At 41.2% G+C, this 19,786-nt stretch overlaps 1 protein-coding gene across 1 annotated transcript in view; it reads left to right on the top strand.

Annotated features, from left to right (window-relative positions):
- Rapgef2 (Rap guanine nucleotide exchange factor 2) overlaps positions 1-19,786 on the top strand; it is a 262,162-nt gene that overhangs the window by 215,024 nt on the left and 27,352 nt on the right. Inside the window, 13 exon segments of the mRNA XM_036190519.1 lie at positions 6,912-6,954; positions 6,957-7,063; positions 7,428-7,592; positions 8,764-8,871; positions 8,961-9,164; positions 9,255-9,363; positions 9,809-9,942; positions 9,944-10,056; positions 14,368-14,525; positions 15,064-15,304; positions 16,946-17,329; positions 19,216-19,427; positions 19,513-19,640. Coding sequence (XP_036046412.1) covers positions 6,912-6,954; positions 6,957-7,063; positions 7,428-7,592; positions 8,764-8,871; positions 8,961-9,164; positions 9,255-9,363; positions 9,809-9,942; positions 9,944-10,056; positions 14,368-14,525; positions 15,064-15,304; positions 16,946-17,329; positions 19,216-19,427; positions 19,513-19,640 — 2,106 coding nt within the window.

Genomic DNA, 19,786 nt, shown 5'->3' with positions numbered 1-19,786 from the left:
AAAAACCTAGATATCTGTTCATCAAGACTGACATGGTTACAGTTGCTGCTGAATGCCAGATCTGCCAACAGCAGAGACCAACACAGAGCCCCAGAGGTGTCACCGTTTCCCCAGTCTAGCCAGGCAACTACTTCATGACAAGATGACTACATTGGGCCGCTTCCCCTGTGGAGTGGACAACATGGGCTAGGATTTACAAGGAGGCAGTTTTCTCCATAGCCCAGACATGGATGTAGGCACCAGGTGTTACAAAAGGAAATAGAAAGAAAACCACTCAATCACTATCACCCCTATTGGCACCTTGGGGAAAAAAATTGCTCTCTGTGGCCATGATTTAAATTTTTCTGGTGTGGAAATTTTGATTGCAGTGTGATTGGTCGTGTGGGGGCAATATTTCTGTGTGTAGCCAGAACAAACATTTCATTGACCTGGTTGGAAGCGCAGACTTCTCCCAAGCCACTTTGAGCTTCTGATTTCTTTAAACCAACAGAGCATGATGGAAGTAACAGTGTTAGGAGGGGTGATCGATCAAGATAAACATAAGGAAATTGCATGGATTCTTAACAATAGAAGTAAGAAAGATTATGGCTTTCAGGCAAAAAATCCTCTAGGGCTCCTCATGGTGCCACATTTTCCAATGATTAAAGAGGATGAGAGACTACAACAGCCTAATCCAGGCAGATGACGAAAGATACAGACAAATCAGGAATGAAGAAATATCACAACGCCAGGAAAGTAGACCACCAATCCAAATATTCTGAGTCAAATCTAACAAGCTTTATTTTCTGCCACAATAGGCTTTCTCCCTAAGCCCAGATTTGAGAGAATATCCAGGAACATAGACACTTAGAGGTATAAACTCCCTCTCACAACTGTTTTGCTGTTTCCAGAGGCTTAGGTTGTTTTCCTTTTGTTCATTCTAGGACGTTCTTATTCCACTTGTTGGTGTCTTCAGTTACCCATGTATCATTCATTAGTGCATTATTTAGTTTCCATGATGTTGTGAATAATCTGGAGTTTCTTGCACTTCTGATCTGTAGTTTTATTCCATTGTGATCATATAGGACACATGGAGTTATTTCATTTTTCCTGTTTGGTAATACTCCCTTTATCCAGCAGTATATGTTCTGTTTTAGAGAATGTTCACGGACTGCTAAGAAGAATATGAATTCTGTAGTGCTGCGTGGACTGTCCTGTGTATGTTATGTGTATTTGATCCATGATGGTACTTAACTCAGATGTTGGCTAATTGATGACACTGTTGTATTGAAAATTTGCCTCTTTTATTTCATTAGGGTTAATCTGTAACTTGTTCTGCAAGCAGTATTTGTTTTGTGAAATTAGAGCACAAGGTTCTATGAGTTTGTGTTTAAAATCATAATATCCTCTAATGGATTGCTCCCTTAACTGGTAAGAGTGATCTTGGTCTCTTCTACCTAGTTGTGGTTTAAAGTCTGTTTTTTCAAGGATGGAAACCAACTCCTATTTGTTTTCTGGTTCCATTTGCTCAGAATTAATTTGTGTTTTTACCCGTTTAAAATCATTCCTGTCTTTTATGATGAGGTGATTTTCTTGGAAACAACAAATAGATGAGTCCTGCCTTTGAACCCATGCTGCTGGTCTGTGTCTTTGGGGTGAGAGATTAAGACCCATAGTATTTGGAGTTACTGAAAGGTGTGTGTTAATGTCCTGTCATTGTCGATGGTTTGGCATTTAGTGTTTTCATATTTTTCTCCTGTCTAAACATTACTGGAGGGTTTCATTCTCCTCTCTGATCCCAAGGATGTGTTTGACTTTCTCTCATTCTTCTGAAGAATTTCTTAACTATATTTGTAGAGCTAGCTTAATGACCATGAACTCATTAAAGCCTGTTTTTATCGTGGTAAGTTTTCCTTTCTCTGTCAGTTGTTGCTGATAGCTTTAGTGGGCAGAGTAGCCTGGATTGACTTTTATAGTTTCTGTTGAGAAACCTGCTGTTACTCTGATGAGCCTGGCTTTCTGTGTGCCATAGTTACTCTTTTCCTTATGCTATCTATCTATATCTATATATCTGTCTATTTACATTTATATATTTGTTCTGAATATTTGGTGAATTGACAATAACATGGTGAGGGGAAGGTTTATTTATTGTTCTTCTCTAGTGTTCTAAATACTTTATGTATGTGGAGAAACAGTTCTTTGTCTAAGTTAGGAAAAATGTTTTCTATCCTTTTGGAAAGGAATTCATCACCTTCTTTTATATCCAGGACTGTTACATTTGATCTTTTCATGGTGCCTCAGATATCTTGAAAATCCAGTTCAAATGTGTTTTTGTTTGTATTTGTCTTTGTTGGAAATGCACTTACACTTCCACTTTGTCAAGTTTAGAGGTTGGTAGGCCTTTACATAGAGTTTTTGTATTTGGCTTTTTATGTTTTTCACTTTCTCATCTCTAGTAGTTTGGTTTTCCTTTAGTATTTCTATCTCTTTATTGGATCCCTCTTTCATATTACAGATTAACTGCCATTTCTAAGTGGGTTCTCTTGAGTTCTGTTAAGAATTTGTTTGCTCTGTGAGGTCTTTGATCTTAAAATTCTAAGTTCTATTGCTATGGTTTCACCTAGTTTGTGTTTACTACAGGCCATTACTGTAGGAGGAGTCAGGTTGCCTGGCTTCTCCACAGTGCTAGTGGTTCGATTGAACTTGCGCATCTGGAGCTAGTTCACAGCTTGAATTTATTTATTCTTTATCTCAACCTACTCTATCAAAGTGAGTATTTACATGTTTAGTATGGACTAGTTTGTTATCATTACCAGGGTGACAAGTAGGGTTAGAGCCTGCTGACTTTAGGCCTCACCAAGACACTGTGCTCACCAGGGGAGTGGACAGGGTTGGCTTCCTTGCCCTTCACCACCCACCCCAACCCAGGTATCCAGTCCTCCTCACTTTGGTGGGGCTGGAGCCTCCAGAGTGTGTGGCTGTCAGTTAATAATGAGCAGGGCTAAATCTATAATTCCTTAATGCAGAACTAAGTAACTAAGGAAAAAGAGAAATGCTTTCAACTGCGTCCATTCTTTTTAGAATCCAGTTCTATATGTCCATATTAGACATTTAGTTCAATCTATTTTTGTCTTCATTTTGGATCGTGTTTTAATTTGCTACTGCAGAAACGTCAAATGTCTGTCTAGATACTAAGAATTTCAAATCAGAATTATTCTAATTTCTTTTAATCTTTAGTGAAGATTAATTTTAGTATATTTTTCTTCAACAAGTTTTCTCCTTCATACATCTTATTCATTTTAATTTAGACATATATTTTTGGAACACAAATGGGAAAAATAATTTAATTATGTTTTTCAATACCAAATTAAAAAATTACCATGTATGATTATTTGAAGACAAAACCTTTCTTAATCTCCTGTACAAATTCAGGAATCATTTTTACTGTATTTTAAAAAGAAACGGGGTTTTGTTCTTTGAGTTTGTTATATGGTATATTACATTGAGGGAATTTCACATGTTGAACCACCCTTGCATCCCTGGGATGAAGTCTACTTGATCACGGTGGATAATTGTTTTGATGTGTTCTTAGAGTCTATTTGCCAGCATTTTATTGAGTATTTTTGCATCAATGTTCATGAGGGAGATTGGTCTGCAGTTCTCTTTCTTTGTTGCATCTTGTTTGGTTTAGGAATCAGGGCAATTGTAGCCTCATAGAAGGAGTTTGGTAATATTCCTTCTGTTTCTATTGTGTGGACAAATTTAAAGAGTATTGGTACTAAGTCTTCTCTGAAGTTTGATAGAATTCTGCACTGAAACCATCTGGTCCTGGGCTTTTTTTGGTTGGGAGACAGTGGGATTAAAGAAAGGCAATGTTCAAGGGAAAGAAAGCTTAGGAGAGCAGGAGATCCCAGCTAGATCAAGAACACAAAGGGAGAACAAGGAATGAAATACCCCCAATAAATGATGACCACATGAGAACAGGAAGAGCCAGAGTGCTGGAGAGGTCCCCAGAAATCCATACTGATACATCCTCTGTAGACTGCTGTCAATGGTCAAGAGAAAGCCTGATCTGACCTAGTCTGGTGATCAAATGGCCAAACACCCTAAAGGTCATGCTGGAACTCTCATCCAATAACTGATGGAACTGGATGCAGAGCTCCTCGATCAGACCCCAGTTGGATCTCCAGGAGTTCAATTTTTGAGAAAAAAAAAAGGGACTGTAAGAGTGTGAATTGTTGAGACTAAGTTTAGAAAAGCACAGGGACAATTAGTCCCCAGCTGGATCAGGCCCTCTGGATAAGTGAGATAACTGAATAGCTTGAACTGTTTGGGGGGCACCATGACAGTTGGACCCGGACCTGTCTTTAGTGCATGAGCTGGCTGTTTGGAACTTTGGGCTTACACAGGGACACTTTGCTCAGCCTTGGAAGGAGGGGACTGGACCTGACTGTACTGAATCCATCAGGTTAAATTGAATCCCCAGGGGAATCTTTGCCCTGGAGGAGATGGGAAGGAAGGGGAGGGGCTGGGGAGAAGGTGGGGGTGGGGGAAGGTGGGGAGAGGACAGGGTATCCCATAGCTGATGTGTAAAATTAAAACACAAATATAATAAATAAAAAAGTAGAAAAAAATAAAAAGAAATGAAAATGCGTTTTAGACAAGAGAGGACATATGATCTATTTCAAAAACTTACGCAAACCTGCTATGGTCAGGATTGTACAAATGAGGTATTTTTTCTTTGTCTGTTCTTTACAATATAGTTTAACTGTTAATATTTCTTTTGGCTTTTGAATTTTTAACTGTTGTTTCTAAATGATTCATGGAAGAATTAGTGGGCTGGTATAGGAGACATTTGGACCTTCCTACAATGTCTGCTGCACGAGCTGAACAATGACTATAACATAATGAAACATAGAGCACTGTGTTAAAGAAAGTTAACACCATCTATAACTTGCATTCCTCAGAAATAATAATTGTTTAAATCTTAGCCAATTTTTTCTCTAAGATTTTAATGTGCATGTATATACATAAATAAGCCAGTGAGCTGTTTGCCTTCTCTTTTGAGGGTGGGCTAGTATGTATGATTAGGATCATGAACTGGCAAATTTGTAAAGATGACTGTTTCATGATCATGATGTGACATGGCTGCTATCATTAGGATCATTAGTGTAATATTTAGTATTACCATTTTAAAAATTAATGTAGAGTCGTGAATATTAACCCAGAACGCCAGCTGTCCTATTGTGGGACACTGTCCTCTGGACATGGCCAGGCTACTGTCCTCTTAAACTCTCAACATCTGTAAGTATTTGGAAAAGTCCTCTCAAGATTGGGTCCATCAGTGTTAGACAGCAGGTTGGGAGTGAATCATAAGTCCCTGGCCCCTTCTGGAAGATCCATATGAAAGTAGCTGTTGCCAGGGAAAGGAAGAAAATATTTCTCCAGTAGTGTTGCAGCTGGTAAGTCATGCATCCTTCTATAGGTCGCCCCTCATGCATACTTCTTTGAAACCCAAATTACACTCAGTATTTTTCTAAACTAGACCTGAGTGGATTACTTTCTTTGGTCAGGTGTTGTTGCCCTATCTGGGATCAATAGACATTACCTCACATCTCTTCAGGAACACAACACCTCTAAAATATAACTTTCACTAATTGAATATTTTATCTAGTATGCAGGAAAATTTAATGACCACCTCATCTTCTTTATCATATTAAAAGAGAGACAGAAATTTCCTGCAGCCCTACATAAACTAGAGTAAATTAAGATTCTAGAGTAAAGGGAAATGGCGGCTTTTACTTGCTGGACTGTCTGCTCTTATCTCTGTACAAACCTTTGGTGATTTTGTGGAGCAAGTCATTTCATAATTTACTTTTAGTTTAAAACAAACTCCTAATTGAGCCAGGTATGGCAGCCTGTGTCTTTAGTTTCAACACTTAATATGCTGAGGAGTTTGAGACCCACATGCTCTGTAGAGTGAGATCCCATCTCAAGGAATTTAAAAAAAACATAGGGGCTGGGGCATTGGCTCATGGTGGAAGAGCACTTGCCATGCAAACAGGAGTTTGTCATCCCATCACCCATGTAAATGTTGGGTTTCCCCATGTTGTGCACCTGTAACCCATGTGTTGAAGGGTGGTTTGGAAACAGGAGCATCCCTGGGACTTTGCTGGCCACACACCTATCAGAAAAACTACAATCTCCAGGTTCATTGAGAGGCTGTTCAGGGGACTAAGGTAGAGGGTGACAGAGGAACACACATGACCTCCTGTGGCTTCCACGGCACACCTGCATACACACACATAAGCCCTGACCTCTGCATGTGCAGAAGCCATGGAGTCACATGTGTAATAACTTGACAACATCCCACTGTTAACTGTTATACTTAAGAGCAAGAATTACCTTTAATACAAGTTACAAGTAACAATCTGAAATATAATAAATACATGGCTTCATCTGGGGCCTTCTTAAAACTATTTGTTGTCTGTTTATGTAATTAGCACAGTGACATATTTACTCCAATATACAGATATTTGAGTGAATGTGTTCCTCTCTAATTAAACCACTATTTTTACACTCCTTTAACATTTTCAAAAATTATAAAGGCAAATGGTAATTGTTTTAGTTTGTCCTAGGATTGGTTTTCTCTCTACCACTGTTTTCTAACTGAAAATGGAAGAGGGCTTTTGAGTATTTAGATTGTTAGAGTTTTAAAAATAAAACAGAGACTTTAAAAAAATGACCCAAGGAGGAAATTAAAAAGTAGGACATGAAAAGCAGAAAAGTCTGATTAAGGTTCATTTCTGTGTTGATTTAGGAAGTAGGAGAAAAACAGGGGGAAATATCAGTATTAAATAAACTGAATTATTAGGCAGGTAGCTCTTTTGCAAGCACTTTATCATTAACACAGGACTTACATTTTATTGTAGTTTGTCTGTATTGCCCAGCAAGATTACTGCCATATTTTGTACCAATAGAAAACAACATGCAGAAAGTTGAGGAAGACGGGGAGATTGTGATGGTGAAGGAGCAGAGAGAACTGGATGGGACCGGAACAAGGAAGGGGCACATTGTCCTCAAGGTATGATGAAGAGGCATTCCTTCCAAAGAGGAGGAACCTTTGCTGATCGGTTTCCTGTGACTTTTTTCTTTGTCCTGCCCCCTACCCTCCAATCCTTCTTCTAATTATTTCTGGTTGTCATCCAGAGTAGTGGGATTCCTTGTGGCAGGTGCACACACATGTCCATTAAACTTCACCCTCATCTCTTCTCCTCCCTGCTTCCTTTGCCAACAAGTATAATACCTGCTACTAGTTACTGGTTGATGAATGGCAACTGATTAGTCATCTGTCTTGCTGCCTATCTGGTTCTATGTGAAAGGTTTGAAGTTGGGGTGTGGTATCAATGACCCATTCATATTAGTGACTAGACTTTGATTTGCTGCAGGGGACCTCAGAGAGGCTGATCATGCATCTGGTGGACGAACATTCTGTAGTGGATCCAACGTTCATAGAAGACTTCCTGTTGACATACCGGACTTTCATTTCTAGCCCGCTGGAAGTGGCAAAGAAGTTATTGGAGTACTTTAATGACCCTAGCCTCAGGATTAAGGTTGGAAATATATTCTATTTTAGTGTCTAAAATGTGCACTACTTAAAGATAAAATATGGGACATCAGCTGTGTTCAAATTAATTTAATGAAATGCAAGAACATTTTTAAAAAAATAAAAAAGATAAAATGAGGCAGATATCAATTCCTACAGATTTCTAATCCCTCAGTTTCAGAAATATCTTTTTACTTTAAATGCAAGGCCAGTGTATCATTCTCTTGGCAATGTGGTGAGCCATAACCAAATGGCTGCAGCCACTGGTATGGTGGTCAGTGTATGCTGGGAGGATGTTAGAGGTTTGGAAGGCCTGGAGCAGTTCATCCCCTTGTGCTGCCAAAGGCCTTGGGACCCGCTTCTGAACTGACCATCCAGCAGTTTAGAAGCTCTCTCAAGGCCACACTAGATGATATGCTCTACACCATAGCATTGGCTCCTTCTTTTCGCAGCCCTTCCCCACACGCAGGGCTTTCTAGATTACTACTGATGTCCTTAACTAGCCTGCCCTTGTACTTCTTAGTTTCTATGTGATTTTGTGCTAAGGTATTTTGGTTTTATTACATTTGCTTTTATTTAGTCTTCTCTCAAATATGTTTTGAAAACAAAACAATGTAGGATAAATACCGCCACAGGTTCCAAGACCCATGGCAAAGCAACATTAGTCAGCACTTAAAACAGACATGTATGTCTTTTGAAGGTCACTGTTTTTGTTATGTGTGTGCATGTTTATGAGTGTGTCCACGCATAGACATGTGGAGGCTGGAGGCTAACATTGGCTTGCTTCCTCTATTACTTTCTACCTTATTTTTTGAGACAGAGCCTCTCACTAAACCTGGAGCTCACTGATATAGGCTAGATTGGCTGGGCAGTGGGCCCCCACGGCCCTCCTGCTTCATTACAAGAGGCCACACCGGGCCTCTTAAGTGGGTGCTATGGATCCGAACTCAGGTCCTCATGCTTGCATAGCAAGCCCCCTTATCAACTGACCATCTCCCCCGTCCACAAAGGTCATTTTTTTTTACATGGGTAAAATCCGTGTTTAAGGGTTTACTTTCATTAATTTTCATGCTCAATATTATTCGGTAAATTGTTTAAAATGATGTATTTTTTAAGTGACTTTGACCACAAAACTTTAGCACTGAAAAAAATAGTACTGAACTCAATTGCTTTTGTAGGTGACACGGGTAGTCTTGCTGTGGGTGAATAATCACTTCAGTGACTTTGAAGGAGATCCTGCAATGACGCGATTCCTAGAAGAATTTGAAAATAACCTGGAAAGAGAGGTAACCCTTGGGAGGTTTTATGAATAGTATTAAGTTTATCTCCCTCTGCCTGTCCTCATGTTGATGCTAGCATTCCTGATCTCTTGCAGAAAATGATTGGACATCTAAGGCTGTTATACATCACCTGTGCGGCTAAAGCCAAGTGCAGGTTGATGACACTCACAAAGCCGTCTCATGAAGCCCCTCTGTCCTTCAACTTACTGGGAGGCTCTGAGAAGGGCTTTGGCATCTTTGTGGACAGTGTTGAATTGGGTAGCAAAGCCACCGAAGCTGGCTTGAAGCGTGGGGATCAGGTAAGAGTGTAATTTCAAACCTTCTTTCTTTTTTTTTTTTTAATCACTCAGTGATGATATTGACATTGATTTTTATATCTTCACTTTTAGATATTAGAAGTAAATGGTCAAAACTTTGAAACTATCCAGCTTTCAAAGGCAATGGAAATTCTTAGGAATAACACACACCTGTCCATCACTGTGAAAAACGACTTACTTGGTAAGTGTTCTGCAGACTCAGACAGCTTTAAGCTTTTGTTCTGTTTTATTTGGTTTTTTTACATTTAGAACTTCATCCTGGAAGAAGTAATGTCTATAAATAGTAAACCAGTAAGGATTCTAGTATTTCTAGGGCCATGCTAAAATATATAATACCGAATTATTTGTGTCATTATGTGATTACATTTAAATAAAATTGTATCAACTTGAGAACCACAGGGTGTTTGTATTGACCCGTCAAGCCTGTCTTCGGTTGATGAATACAATGACCCCACAGATGGAAGGGTGTCTTCCTTCTCTTAGGCTCATCTGTGTACAGACTAGTTTTTCTATAGGGCTTTAGTTTTTATAGCTAGTCTATACTACTTATGTCTTTGCAAGCTCTACTGTTATTCCAACATTGTTTCCACTTTTGTGACTGATATTTTGTGGTGTTTCTATTTTAGTATTTAAAGAGCTTCTGACAAGATTGTCTGAAGAGAAAAGAAATGGTGCCCCTAATCTTCCTAAAATCGGAGACATCACGACATCTAGTTGCTACTCCATACCTGATCTTGCCATAGATGTGGAACAGGTGATCAGGTCTTGAGAAGGTCAACAAGAAGAGTAAAGCCAACACCGTGGGTGGGAGAAACAAGCTAAAGAAAAGTTTTAACAAGCCTGGGATCAGCACCTTACCTCAGAAACCATACAAGTACGTGTGGTTGTGTTGAGCACCTTATTCTGTTGTGTTCAGTAGAAAGACACACAGAAGTGTTGATGTAATGAATGTTTGTCTAAGGGTCTAGTAAGTGTCTCTTCAGCAGAGTGTCTTAGGAGCAATAGTAGAGAGTTGAGTTTGCTTAATTCTGCTTTGCCACTTGGCTGCCTGCTCCCAGGTTCTGTGAGAGGCAGGTGAGCCTGTCCTCATTGCAGGGTTTGTTGACATCCTGCCTGCCCCATGACTTAGCTGTTCTTGCTACTCCCTTTGTGTTTCCTGGTGTCCCCTCCACAACATCTCCTCTTTGCTTGCCAATCATCGCTGCTTCCAGTCACTCCTATTCATCATTGTTTTTTCCCCCACTGCAGGTTTTTTAACTATTGGCAAGACTGGCAGCCATCCACAGGCCTCTTCCCTTCCCTCAGATGCCTCTAGAATTAGCATGTCAGGCTGCACTCTTGAATTTTCTTCTTGGATGTGTGTGCTTGTCAGGAGCTCAGGCCACCCAAGCTTCGGGTGTCCCTGACACTTAGATTAGCTTTGCTTGTTTGCTGCCTGATTTCTTCCTGTTAGTTTTGGGGCCTGATGGTCTTCTCTGATGCTCAATTGCCATCAGTCCATTTTTAAATGATATTATTCCTCAAATTAAAAAGGTACTGGCTTAATTATTTCTTTGATAATTTAAGGAGTCTAAAGAGAAGCAATGTATAGAGGCATTCAAAGGCTTAAAGAGGGGGCTCAGTGGTCAGACTGCCTGCCCCCAACCATGAGGTTCAGGTTCCAGCACTAAGCTAGTATGCTTTCATGCCTGTAAGCTCAGGATTGTGGAGGGAAGACAATAGTGAATGACTAAGTCTTGCTGGATGACAGCCTGGGGAGTGAGGTGAGCTCCAGGTTCAGAGAGAGACCCTTCCTGAAAGGAATAAGGTGGAAAGTCATAAAAGAGACCAGAGGGCACCTCCTCTGGCATTCATGTGCATACCCCTACACACATGTGCATGTGTGCACACACAGAAACTACATCAAGTACTTATTTTCTTCTTAATTACAAAAATTTTAGTCACAGACTAGAAGCATATGATTTAAAACATTATTGGTGAATTGTCAAATTTACATTATCCACATTAAACTATGAGTAATGATTGGTGGTTTCTAAATTCTATGGGCCTTTGGGCTGGAGAGATGGCTCAGTGAGCAGTTAAGAGCACACTGGCTGTTCTTCCAGAGGTCCTGAGTTCAATTCCCAGCAACACATAGTGGCTCACAACTATTTGTAATGAGATCTGGTGCCCTCTTCTGGCCTGCAGTCACACATGCAGACAGAATGCTGTATGCATAATAAATAAACAAATCTTAAAAAAAAATATCTGTGTTCATTTCCATCTAGTGCAAGTAGAAGCTTCTCTGTTGTGGACTGAGCAAAGCCCTGATCTATGGAATAGCAGAATGTCATTAGGACTCATTTTATTGCTATATTCCTTTAGCAAAAAATATGAGTGGAATTCCTCCAAGGGCCCATGCCTGAGCTAGTCTCAGGTTCAAGGACATTGTAGCAGTGTCAGATATGGGTTCCATCTCCTGGAGCGGGCCTTGAACCCAATTTTTAAAAAGTTGTGGTTGTCCTGGGTGGTGGTGGCACACACCTTTAGTCCCAGCACTCTGGAGGCAGAAGCAGGTAGATCTCTGAGTTCAGAGCCAGCCTGATCTAAACAGAGAGTTCCAGGATAGCCAGAAATGCACACATAAACCCTGTCTCAAAAAACCAATAAGATAATAATATTGATAATAATAATAATAATAATAATAATAATAATAATAAATTCTATGGGCCATAAAGATCAGCATAGTTGTATGAGTGTCTATAAATATTGTCTTGAGAGTGTGATTATCTGGAGTAACTTTCTTAGAGATCGTGGATTAAGACAATAGCATTTACAAAAGTCAGGAATCTATTATAAAGAGACCCTTGATAAAAACTTAGTTTTAAATGGATGGAAAAGTTAAGTCATCACATTGCAGAATAATTAGCAACATAATAATAAAAGGTTCTTCAAGCTAAAATTCAAACCTCTAGAAAAATCAAAAAACTTTGTGACTCTGGTAAATATTGCTGGAAAGAGGGCACAGAAGAACTGGGCTGCAATCCATCCACAGCTCAGGACGTTGGCTAAGAATGCAGTATGAGTGTGTAGTTATAGCTGTGTGTGCTTAAAAACTAGACAAGGGAAAATTTAAAAGACAGTAATTAGCTATGTTGATTCTAAAGCACTAGGAAAATTGTGGAAAATGCATGCTCATTTAAGTATTTTCTTATGAAAACAATTTGAGAAATCAATGCTGAAGATAAAGTAATTTAAACACAGGCTCAGGAAGTTGGAGGATCTGCCATAATATAATCACCTTGATTTAGTGCTGACTACCACTCCCACTTGTCTGGACATCAGCAGGTGTTTATGACATTCTGAGGGAAAAAACCCAGGTCCTTGAGCATGTTAAGCACTCCACCACTGAGCCACGTCCCCACCTTTGTTACTGTGTTTAGCTGAGTAATAACCTAGTAAATTAGTGAAACCTTCTAGTTATAATATACTTAAATAAATAACTTAAATGTTACCTGGACTACAGAAGCTAAGGTGCTAGAGACTGGCAGATTGTCAAGTGTGGCATGAATTATTGTGCATCGGGGGTGCAGATGTGGTGCACATAGAGCAAGAAGCAGGTCACGAGCATGATAGAATTCGAACTGGGATGCCAAATAAGTTGAGCAAGGGAGGCCAATGAACCCAGAGGAAGGAAAGGATGAGTCAACAGCCATAAACATGGCAGTCTTGTTTCAGTAACAGTGAGCCAGTTGGAGAGGCTAGACCAGAGGATGTGCTCAAGAGGGATGTTTCTCAGTTAGATTTTGCATGAAACATGCACAGCTTAAGTCCAAGAATAACCTGTTGTCTGTGAGTATGAAGGTGTATAGGTGAGGCATCAGGAAGCAGGGTGGGTGTCAGCAGTACTTTATGAGGTGTTGGAAAATGAGGTAAGAAACATTTTTAATGGGTGTGCCTGGTGTGTACTGATGGTCATGGTCATTTATACCATGTGGGATGTGGTCAGACATACCTTCTACCCACAGTAATTGTGTTATGCCATACGTCATCTCATATTTTGACAATGACATTTATGTGATTGAAAAATAAATTCCACCAATGCAAAGACTATTATCATGCATAGAACATTAATATTGTCAGGGCTTTATATGTCCAGCAGTGCATGCTTTTAAACAGAGCTTTGATTTCTGTCCTGGGCTTTCTTATATGTGAAGGAGAATTTACATGAAAGTTTTCTTATTTATGATACCTTAATTCATATGCCAGTTTCAGTAGAATTCTCTTTTTTTGTTTCAAGGTGTTTATGCAATTATAACTATAGACACTTGCATATTATCTAGCTACTCTTTTGTTGCATTCTGGTTTTTATTGTATGCTTTCTTTTGGAAACACTTGACCAGGAAATAATTTTATATGTTGTCAAGTTGTGTTATAAGCATTGCTCACACATGAGGTGTGGTTGTGCACACTTGTAATTCCAGCTCAGGAGACACATGCAGGAGGCTCTGGCAACTCAGCCCTCCCCAGCTGTGTTACAAGATGCTGCACAAACTCACAGGTGACCACAGAACTGTCTTCTGTAAATAGAAAGGAGCCTGTAACCATCAGTAATACTCGGGTTATTCTGGAGATGTAATTGTGTAACTAAAGAATTAGAAGTGAGTCACTGCATTTGCACTGCCAGTCAGGAAGCCAGGAAGTGTGTCCGTGCCCACTGCACACTCACGCTCTGTCATTCAGAGATGAGGTCTGTGTCAGCCTTTCCTCACATTTGGATTCCACATTGAAGAATATAAGTAGAGACAGTTTGAGGAGTCTCTCCCCTTTCTTTTTCCACAGTTCCTTCATCTAGAGGATCAGATCATAAAGCTATTGCTGAGCTGTGGGTTCTTTCCCAGGTGCGTTGTCTCAGATCCATTCCCATTCATTCATTCATTCATTCATTCACTCACTCATTCATTCAGACACAGGGCATCTTTTCTTTACAGTGTTTTTATTCTGAGAAAAAAAATACTGGTTCTTGTTCTGGCTCATTAAAAGACAGGTTTAAGAGAGAGTGAATTTTGCATATGTGTTTCGCCATTCTGGCCATTACAGTTTTCAGCCATTTTTCACAGTTTTGCATTAATGGCAAGTTTAAATGAAAATGCCTTTGAGCCTTTACCTTTCTAGTAATTTATTTTTAAAAATCTGCTCCTCTCAGTGATATTGGGATTGGTCAGTGTCAAGATGATAGCATCGTGGGCCTGAGGCAGAACAAAGACATCCCTGCTGCCCTATCCGTAAGCGGAACACTGTCTTCAAGTAACAGTGACTTGCTGCAGTCACTCCACCAGACTCTGGACATCAGCACGACTCCAGGTGAGCACCCGAGCCTTTCTGCTTTCTCAATGTCCTCTCTGTCAATGGCAGTAGGGACATGGTATGCATGATTGGTTTGGCGTGGATGGTGTCTTTCACCAAGAGTCAGGATGGACCTCAAATTCACAAACACTGGAACCAGTTCTTGCATTCTGAAAATCATTTTGGTTCAGCTAAAGGTGTTTTGTATTTGATAAAATGGATAATATACTATGCATTTATTACTAATTGATCTCAAGTAAAAATATCAGGAGGCATGTTTAAGTATGCTTAATGGGCTTTTCCTTATAATAAGGATTAACTTTAGGTGTAAATTTTTCCTTGATGTTCACATGGCATCTTGTGTATGTGCTGTATGATTGTATTTGTCTATTAGCCATGCAGCTATCCGTCTGGGAAGATGTGGTTTAGCAGTTAGCATGTCACAACTTTGTCCAGGAGGGAGAATTCATCACCCTTTGAGGAGTGGGGTGTGTTACTTTGTGTTGCCTTCTGCTAACATTGCTTCTGCCTCAGTGTGGCTCTTCCTGCCCCACAGACTTGCCAGATCAGGTGCTCAGAGTCTTCAAGGCTGACCAGCAAAGCCGGTACATCATGATCAGTAAGCACACCACAGCCAAGGAAGTGGTCATCCAGGCCATCAGAGAGTTCGCCATCACCGCCACACCAGACCAGTATTCTCTGTGCGAGGTCTCTGTCATGCCAGAGGGAGTCATCAAACAACGGCAACTCCCAGATCAGCTTTCTAAGCTTGCTGACAGAATACAGCTGAGCGGAAGGTACAGTCTGTCTCACTGAAGGAAGCTCTTGGCTCTTCAAACTCACATCCAAGGCCAAGAAACAACACATGTGCTCTCGCTACTCTGTTTTTGACAGTGGTGAAGCTTGAACCCAAGGCCTTGCCAAGCGCTCTCCCACTCAAGGGAAATTAGTAAGATGAACTACTGGAGCTGTTCCCCCACAGCTCCCCTCCCCCCCAGTTTTCTATGGAATGTCGTTGTTCTTCAGGTTTTCATGGTATGGGTCTAAACCATGGCGTTCTACCTGTGATGGTAACTTCTTTGCCCTGTGTCACTTTTATTTCCAACCCCAACACGACTAGATACTTTTTAGGAGGTCAGAGGTCAGGCATCCTCTGCACATAGATCAGTAGTTGTGCAAATCTCCACTGAGTTTCCACTTCACGATTCACATTCATTCATTATGCAGGAGAGTCAGGCTGTCAGAGTAACCACAGTGGAGCACATTAATCTGTGTCTTAGTTAACAGAGTTACACTTGGAGAAGGCATTTGCCTGCCAAAGGGAGGAGAGAGTAGCCACAGAACAAATGATGGGGTGCTGCTTTACTGAGTTCCTTAACAGAGTCACAGTACTGTCTGTATTTACTGCCATTAGGCTTCAGATGCCTGCTTCCTGTTCTGACAAACTGGGGTGGTGCCTCCCATTTCCCTAAATGAGTTTCATGAAACTCTAAATATTTGAAAATTAAAATCTTGCGGCAGGAGAGATGACTTAGCCATTAGGAGCATGTGTTGGTCTTGCAGAGGAACTGGGTTCTGTTTCTAGCACCCACATGGTTGTTCATAACCATCCAGATCCAGGAGATGCTACGTCTTCTTCTGAGTTCCGAGGGCACTAGGCACACATGTAGTACATGCATGCAGGCAAAACACTCATACATGTAAAATAAATATAAAACAACTTAAAAATCTGCTCTAAGGTGATATAGAGGGAAATAAACTGCTTGAGGTCCTCCCCTTCCAATATTGTTGGAGGGTAGGAATCACATCTGCAACAGCCTCTCTGTGTGTGTGTGTGTGTGTGTGTGTGTGTGTGTGTGTGTGTGTGTGTGTGTGTGTGTGTGTGTGTAGGTGAGAAGACAACTCTGTGGACTCAGATCTCTGGGTTTGCATGACAATTTCCTCTGCCCATGGAGCCATCTTGCCAGCTCAGCTAGTAAGTTTTCTAGACATTAAATAAAAAGTAATCTTGGATTGAGCTACTGTGGACCTACCTATTGTCAGATTCCCTCTTCACAGGAAACGGAGTTATGATCTGATATTTATCTAATCTGGAAAATAGCTTTCTTCTGTCACCTTTGGCACATAAGCTTAAAGTATTTCAATGGCAGGAAAAAAACAAAACAGAACTATAGGACTGGCACAGAGGAAGTTCCCATGGTTTGCTCAGTTCCACTTACCTGCTGAGTAGTTGGCTCTCACCTGGTGGTTCTGTGAGCTGGGGACACTGACCTGGTGGCTGGGGGTGGCATCTGCACTGCCCAGGCAGAATAAAAAGAACTCATACATCATTCTCTTAGCTCTTCCTCCCCTCACCCCCCAGGAACTAGCACTGTTCCCTTAAGGAGTACCACCAGCTCGCTGCTCAGCCTGACATCTAACGAGTTTGTTTCTTTCAGGTACTATCTGAAAAACAACATGGAAACGAAAATGCTCTGCTCAGATGAGGATGCCCAAAAGCTGTTGCATGACAGCCAAATCTCTCTTCTTCACCTCAGCACTGTGGAGGTTGCCACGCAGCTCTCCATGAGGAACTTTGAACTCTTCCGTAGCATCGAGCCTACTGAATACATAGATGATTTGTTTAAACTCAAATCCAAAACCAGCTGTGCCAACCTGAAGACATTTGAGGAAGTCATTAACCAGGAAACATTTTGGGTGGCTACGGAAATCCTGCGAGAGACAAACCAGCTGAAGAGAATGAAGATCATTAAGCATTTTATTAAGATCGCACTGCACTGTAGGGAGTGCAAGAATTTTAACTCCATGTTTGCCATCATCGGGTAAGATTATCTGTCCCATGCCATGTACTTACAGAAATAGAGCAGTTCCTAATTCATTGTGTGTTGTGTGGATCGCTGGGCTGTGATATAAGGCCTCATGTACACTAGGCTATCACTGATTCAACAAGCAGTTCTTTCTTTCTGATTCTAAATCTTGCCCCCTCCCCGAGGTTGGGGCTTGTGTTGAGGCAGGCTTCCCTGTAGTAGCCCAGGCTGGCATGGAACCCACAGTCCTGTTTCCTATTTCCCAGGTGCTGGGATTATAGGCTTGTGCTGCTATGCCTGCCTCTATTTGAACCTCAACCTTTTTAATGCTCCAGCCATTTACTGCAGTTCCTCAAGTTGTGGTGATCCCCAACCATAAAATTATTTTGTTACTACTTCATAACTGTAATTTTTCTACTGGTTTGAATTGTAATATAAATATCTGATATGCAGGATATCTGCTATTTGACCCCCATAGGGACCACTGAGATAAATGTCTTAAAAGTAAAATTATGTATAATATAACCACATTTATTAAAAATGCATTCCAATAACAAATGGCAAATGTTAGCAATGCAAAAAAAACCACGATTTTTTTAAATACGTGAACATAAAATATCCCCAACAGTACTTACCTTCTATTGGTTTTGTTATTAGTGTGCTAGTCAGCTATCTGTTATTACAACAGAGTACCAGAGATAATCACTTCATAAGGAAGAAAGGTTTCTTTTGGCTAGCTGTTTTGGAGGTTTATGCCCACAGTCACTTGGCCCTGTTGTGCCTGGGCTTGTGGTGAGGCAGTAGTATATCAAGGCAGGAACATTTGGTAGAACAGAGCTGTTTGTGGCTTGAATGTAAAAATAAGGAAGAGACGGAGAGGGGTTGCCTTACCCCAGTCACATAGGAGGACCTCTCACTACTCTCCCCACCCCTGTGTTTGAGCCAGGGTCTTCCTTTGCAGATCAGCTGGTCTCAAATGTGTGAGCCTCCAACCTCCCCAGTGCTAGGATGACAGGCATTGCCCCCATTCCTGACTTAGCTTCCTCTCTTAAATTGTCCCTTCACAACCTCCTGGTACTGAGTGCACTGGGGCCTAAGCCACACAAGGACATTTGGGGGCCAGTTGAGAGCCATCCATTGCAGAGAGTAAACAGATGGAGAGAGCCTAGAGAAGAGCCGGCTGGCTGGCTGTGGTGGTGAAGCTTTAATCCCCACACTTCAGGAGGCAGAGTCAGGTAGATCTCTGAGCCAGAGGCCAACCTGGGCAGTGTGGCCAGCTCAATAGAAACAAATGAAACAGAGGGCTGTAAAGAGGTATCTGCTGCTGCAGCCTGGTCACCTGAGTCTAATCCCTGGACCCACATGTTAGAAGGGGAGACCTGACTCCTGGAAGTTGGTCTCTCACCTTCACATGCTTACTGAGACCCCCTCCCCCAACACACACACACACACACACACACACAGACACACACACGTGCACAGCACACACACACACACACACACACACACACACACACACACACACGGGGGCACACTCACACATGTCCACACACACAAACACAAACGCGCACAAATTCACACATGCACACACACACACACACACACACACGCACACACACACACATACACACACACACACGCACAGGCACAGGCACATGAATGAATGAATATAAGAAATGTTAAGGGACCATAAGGGGAAGAAGTATAAAGGCCAGTGGTTTGGCTCTGACCCTGGTTTTAGCTGCACCACTACCCAGGCATAATTGGTGTGATCCTCTTAAGGCATTCTGTAAATTTCCGTGCATGTAAAGTTCACACACATAGATGTTTCTTTATATGTCTTCCTTTGTTTCCAAGGGGATCATTTAATCATATCTCACTCCTATTCTCTCCCCTCTTAGTGGCCTAAACCTGGCACCAGTGGCAAGACTCCGAACTACCTGGGAAAATCTTCCCAATAAATATGAAAGGCTATTCCAGGACCTACAGGACTTATTTGATCCTTCCAGAAACATGGCAAAATACCGCAACGTCCTGAGCAGCCAGAACTTACAAACTCCTGTCATCCCCCTATTCCCCATCATCAAGAAGGATCTGACATTCCTCCATGAGGGTGAGCACAGGCGGGCTTGCTCTGTTCTGATGTGAGCTTAGAATGAACACTAGGTGACTTCTTGTTCTTGCTCTGTTAATCTCAGGAAATGACTCAAAGGTAGACGGACTGGTCAACTTTGAGAAACTGAGGATGATTGCAAAAGAAATCCATCATGTTGGCCAAATGGCCTCAGTAAACATGGACCCTGCCCTGATGTTCAGGACTCGGTAAGTGCCTTGTTGGCCATGGCATTTGTAGGGTTAGAACAGTTAGAGTGAGCTTGCCCACAGGAGGAAAATCTAAATACTGAATCTAGGGGTTACATCAGGATGTGCTGAGAAAATAACCCTTAAGGTTCTGTTTGCAGTGATGTCTCT

This window comes from Onychomys torridus, chromosome 6 (assembly GCF_903995425.1).
Source record: "Onychomys torridus chromosome 6, mOncTor1.1, whole genome shotgun sequence".
Taxonomy (NCBI): domain Eukaryota; kingdom Metazoa; phylum Chordata; class Mammalia; order Rodentia; family Cricetidae; genus Onychomys; species Onychomys torridus.
This window is presented reverse-complemented; position numbering and strand designations above follow the sequence as displayed.